Raw genomic sequence first — 5,828 nt, forward strand, 5'->3', positions numbered from 1 at the left:
ATTTACAGCAACACGCTAGCAAATATATGTAAACGATTATCAGTACCATGAAGGTGAGTGATTAGTGGTCATAATAAGCTGAGGAACGTATACACTTCCTTCTTTATTGGTGGTAAATTTTGATGAGAAAAATCGGTTAAAAATGCGGGAATCGGGTGTGTAACTCTTGTTATTTATCTACTCTTGGAATGTTATGCTCTTTGAAGAATCTAGAACGTTGTACTTGACATTCATAGACTGTCTCCTCTTCTGTTTGTTCTGTGTTGGCGGTGGTTGGCGCAGCGACGTTGCGCCGAACTAAGTGACATGGAGCGAGTGTACTGGGTCAGGAGTTATACTAGCTACTGAGATTATGCATAACATGAGTGGGGTGTGGGGGGGGGTGTTGGTGGGGTGGGATGGGGTGAGGTGGGGTATAGGGTGGGGCGGAATGGGGTGAGGGTGGGGTGGGGTGGGGTGGGGTGGCGGATGTGGCAGGGGGCGGGGGCGAAATTTTTTTCCCACTTGAGTTCCGGACCCACCATAGATAGTGTTTTGTAATAAATGGTGCTTATATATATGGTTGGATTATAGTTAGTGTTAGGGTTCTGGTACGCGTTAGGGTTAGGGTTAGGGTTAGGGTTAGGGTTAGGTATAGTCGGTATTCATTTTACATTGTTGCTTCGAGGAAGTCGAGTGAATGGAGTGCGCTGATTGGCTGTGGTCCGGAACTCAAGTGGGAAAAAAATATTTGCGGGCGGGTGTGGTGGGTAAGACGTCACAATTCACCCCTGTGTCCCACGGCAAGGTCACGTTAATTCTAAAATTATAAAGTCCGAATCACAGGCGGACATATTGTGTGGGAGAAAGTTCAAACATCGCTGATATTATAAAGGATCGTTTGATTATTAAGAAGTGTTATACGCCATCGAGAGTGATTAAAAGTGAAAAATGTCGATAAAAAAAAAGTTAGGGTAGGATGTTATAGGATGTGATAGGGTGGGGTAGACAAGATCGGATGAAGCAGGTAGAAGGAGTGGGATGGAATGCAATGTATAGGATGAGATAGGATGGGATGGGGTGGGATGGATGGGATTAATTGGATGGGATGTGATGGGGTGTGATGGGATGTGGTGGTATAAATTAGGATGGGATGGCGCAAGGTGGTGTGGGCGGGGGGGGGGATTGGTGGTGATGGAACGAGTCAGAACAGAATATAACATGACAGGAAAAGACAGAGCAATAAAGGACGGAACTTGTTTTACGACGGAATAAAACAGAACAAAACAAAACAAGAAACTACGGAATAGTACGACAAAGTACGGGACAGTATATGAGAGCTATCGTACATGAGTTCCGCTTACCTCTACAGTCTGTGCACTGATCTCATCAAACGTTAGCCCTCGCGTCGTCGGTCGCTCGTCGACGACGACGGTGTCGGCAGACACACGCTTCGCTCCGTTGCCGACCGGATGTCCGCGCAGCAGCACGATGTCGTCGGCAGCGATATCGGCGACGTCGGCGTCGGCAGGATGTCCGCACACCAACACGATCTCATCCGACAGAGAATCATCTGACGACGACGCCGACGTTTCTGCCGCTTGTCCGCCGCTGCCGCCGACGTCAGAGTCGTCTGCGTCGTAGAAGACGTCATTGTCGACGCTGCCGCCGCTGCCTGACGCAACCTGCACGCCGAGTCCGCTGCGGCATGACGCAGCGCTGACGCAGGATTTCTCGATCCTGATTCCTTTGTGTTTCCGCTGCGGCGGAACCGGACTGAGTGAACCCGGTTCCCTGTCCGAGGCGGAAAATCCTAACGTGTCCTTCGTCATTTTTCTAATTACGTCGACGTGACGCTGATGCTAATTAGAGATGACGTCACACAGGATAAAAATTCTCCGCTTCACACGCATTCCTTTCTGCTGGATTCTTTCTATCGATTGTTTTTTCGTCGGAAGATCCTTTTTCGGTCTAACGGATCTGCAATGCAAATGAGCGAGATAATTATACATGCATGCAAATACCCTGCTTCGCGCCTTTCTCTGTGATCGTTCTCCGAGCCCCAACCGTACGCAGTAACGTTTTAAAATACATTTCTATGAAATGTTTACCAACGGCCGCAATGTAAAGTTCGTTTTTACCGGACGACTACGGCGAGAGAATGCAGTGGCAGTGAACCGACGTCTGCACTACTAGTCGTTATTCTAAAAGTCGCCATAACCCCATTACATTCTGATATCGCGCTGGTTAACCGGTTCGAGACAGACGGAGAGTGAGATCTCGCGGTCGGGCTTATGATATAAAAGCCTCTTGTCATTCAAATTCGCCGATCAACTGCCGTAACGTTCTCTCGTCGTAGCGGAATATTAGCACGCGTTATTCTTCCTCTCCACGATCCGACCTTGTATCTTGTGTCCTCGGAATATTAACTCGTGGTCAGGTCGGTTACCGGTGTCAGGTGATGAAACACATCAATCAGCGCTTAATACATTCACCTATCAGTAATGTATAACATCCTATATAACGTAGAGACGATCCCCTAGATATAATAGAGTATAGGAGTCCTAGAGAGTCCCTGAGATCCTAGTGATAGAGTATAATATCCTAGATATAAAGTCCTATATATGTATAATATGATAATATACATATATTATATTATCTATATCTATATTATATCATATTATATTATATTATCTTATCTATATCTATATTATACACTCCTGCTACTACCGTAAAGAGGCGGTGGTGGCTGTTACATATATAGCTGCCAGGTATCGCCGGCGTGGTTTCGTGGTGTAGGATTAGTATAGGGCGGCAACATGAGCGAGACACAGGCATGCACTACTACATAATTCTTACCCGTGACGGATGAACTGTGGAGGGTTTTAACGAGACCCGGGTGAATGCAGGAGTGATGGGGGCAACGCACCACGGTCGTAAACACGTTTAAATTAAATTACGCATCACGATATATATATCGCGGTTGGCAACCATATCGATACTTCTTTTCATCGAAATTTCTTCGCATCGAATTTTGTCCACAAAGCAGGAGCTCTCAGTATCATTCAGTATCACGCAGATAGATAACGCAGGTACTGAGACACAAATAGATAACGCAGGTAGAGGGACACAGGTAGATAACGCAGGTAGAGGGACACAGGTAGATAACGCAGGTAGAGGGACACAGGTAGATAACGCAGGTAGAGGGACAGATAAATAATGCAGGTAGAGAGACACAGGTAGAGAGACACAAGTAGAGGAACACAGGTAGAGAGACACAGGTAGAGAGACACCGGTAAATAATGCAGGTAGAGAGAGAGACAGTTTATTTGAGATAATTCAGCGATCCGTGCTCTATGCGCTCCGTGACAACCCCACGCGGACGCTGCTCACTTGACAAGGTTACCACGTGACATTGTCCAAATGGAACTGTAAACAAAAGTTTGGACATGACCTTGGCATGACCTCGGCATACATAGAGGGCGTTAATCATGCTAAACTGTGTCGGGGCGTCGCTCGCAGGCACGTACGCAGGAATCCGCGCACGCCTTAACGATGTCAAGTAGCCGTTAGGGTCCCCTCCCAAATTCTAGTCTTTCGTTAAATGGCGGTTATTTCGGTGTTGACTCGGACATAAAGCAGCGTGGTAACGAACGAACGACAAATCAACACAAGCGCATCCATTACGACGCATTCTTAAAACGTCAATACGCAGTTTGAGCAAAAAAACAACACAATGCAGATATCGCCGATGGAACCCACGAGTATTTACGGATTTCGGATTTCAACTGACTTTGACGGTCAACGGACACTCGCGTTGTTTGCAAAGACCTTCCGATGTTATTTCTACCGTTTAAACGATCACACAACCACGAGAAAAAAACACCACACACCACCACACAATATACTAATAAATCCCAACTAAGACTCACATCGCGTCGGCGAACGCAGTTTATAATAACCGCAGGGGGCAGAATAAAGATGGGAGAAGAAGAAGAAAAAAACACGGTTCCTGTTCGTGATCCACGCCTCGGGTTTTAATTTTGAATCAGGCGGAGGCAGTTGAGAACCTCGGCAGGAGGTATAGCCGAGTAAGCGAGTGAGTTGGCAGCCATGACGTTAGTAATCCAGCCCACGCCCAACGGCTCGTTTATTGTCTAGTTTAACCGCCAAAAACGGTCGCGAAGTCAGTTAAGATTTAGCCTCCCACACGTGATCCTTACATCAAAAACCGAAAACACCTGCATGGGAAAAAAATATTAAGAAATAGAGAAAATATGGAAATAGATAAAACCGTTGAAATTCCTGCGTGAAGTTTCAAATGTCTATTATGTTGTTTGCGAGATGAAGAACTCAAAACCAACGTAGACACGTATCACGGATAGAAAACACATATTATTATGTTCTAACTATTAATCTTTGTTAACATCTCCATCGCTATGAAAGTTATCAAAGAATCCACAATAGAACATTTCTATGATAGACTCTTGAAGTTATCTGAGGCGGTAATCCATGGCCTGTATAGAGGATGGAGTATATACCGAGTATTTAAACGTATTCATATGCTAAGTATTAAATGCTCATCTGTATACGCTTCGCATAGCCGGCGGTTGTTCAGTAACTATTGTACACACGGACATGCATACTATGGATTGAATAGCAAAACTCCGGGCAATACGAGGAGATTATGCAATTTCTATGACATGCAACAGAAATAGGTCGTGACAATGCCCTCATTTTACATACGCTATAGCCTTCATTCGCTCAGATTTCCGGAATCGTCTATATTCCGCAACGAACCTTCTATTTTTAAACTTTAATTCGAGCGCCGTAGGCTAGCGAAAAGCTGCACTTGTTCCCAATATCCCACTATAATTATGGGTCTCTTTTATAAACGCCGTAAGAGACGCCATTTTGCTGTCACTCACGACAGAACTGTAACGTACGGAGTAGGTTAGTTACGGACAATGAACGTGGGTGGATTCATGTCACCTAACCTTAACATAAGGAATGTATTTGTGAAAAAAGGAGGTTAGTTATCACGCAGAAAAAACAAATATGAACGACACTAAATCTATTATTATACTCACTGACAACATATCTTTAACCCATGCAGTTACAAATTACATGAGAAAACACGATTTGACTTATTGTACGACACATAGAAGTATATAGAGACAAATATTATATATATATATATATATATATATTATTTTCATGGTACAACAAGTGCTACCGGTCAGAAACAACGAAACAAAAAACAAGACACATTATGCAGCTTTTTACCAACATATGTTGGTTCAAACCCCATAACGGCACTTTCAACCTTTACTTCGTGCAATGCTGCTATTGCTTTATAATAGGATAAAACAAGTGGTATAACAAGGCAAAAATTGCCAATGTGATTCCCGGTAACATATTCACTATGACTATATCGGCAAGGAAAGTTAACGTGTAACAAACCCAATTAAAATTTAAACTTGACACTTAAAGGTAAGCTATAAGACGACGAAGAATCACTGGTCTAAGTAGACTAACTACGAAGTCCTGTCGATTTCACGTGTGCAATGCGTACAATAGTCACGCAACCTTCCATAGCCAAAAAGAAACTAAAGGCAGCTAAAAGTAAGATTTATAGAGAAGTAGACCACCCGTGTAAGCGACCAAACCTTTGTTAATCTGTTTCACACACACATGCACACACACACACACACACACACACACACACACACACACACACACACACACACACACACACACACACACACACACACACACACACACACACACACACACACACACACACACACACACACACACACACTACACACACACACACACACACACAC

At 44.3% G+C, this 5,828-nt stretch overlaps 1 protein-coding gene and 1 long non-coding RNA gene across 2 annotated transcripts in view; both read right to left on the minus strand.

The window, feature by feature from the left end:
- LOC106811921 overlaps positions 1 to 1,862 on the minus strand; it is a 9,386-nt gene extending 7,524 nt beyond the window's left edge. Inside the window, exon 1 of the mRNA XM_014815661.1 lies at positions 1,344 to 1,862. Coding sequence (XP_014671147.1) covers positions 1,344 to 1,811 — 468 coding nt within the window. The 5' untranslated portion in view covers positions 1,812 to 1,862. The remainder of the gene's footprint in view (positions 1 to 1,343) is intronic.
- Positions 1,863 to 1,899: 37 nt separating this feature from the next.
- Positions 1,900 to 5,828, minus strand: part of LOC106811922 — a 6,901-nt gene continuing 2,972 nt past the window's right edge. The window contains exon 2 of the long non-coding RNA XR_001394228.1: positions 1,900 to 1,959. This is a non-coding gene — a long non-coding RNA (uncharacterized LOC106811922). The remainder of the gene's footprint in view (positions 1,960 to 5,828) is intronic.

This window comes from Priapulus caudatus, unplaced genomic scaffold (assembly GCF_000485595.1).
Source record: "Priapulus caudatus unplaced genomic scaffold, Priapulus_caudatus-5.0.1 Scaffold591, whole genome shotgun sequence".
NCBI classification, from domain to species: domain Eukaryota; kingdom Metazoa; phylum Priapulida; class Priapulimorpha; order Priapulimorphida; family Priapulidae; genus Priapulus; species Priapulus caudatus.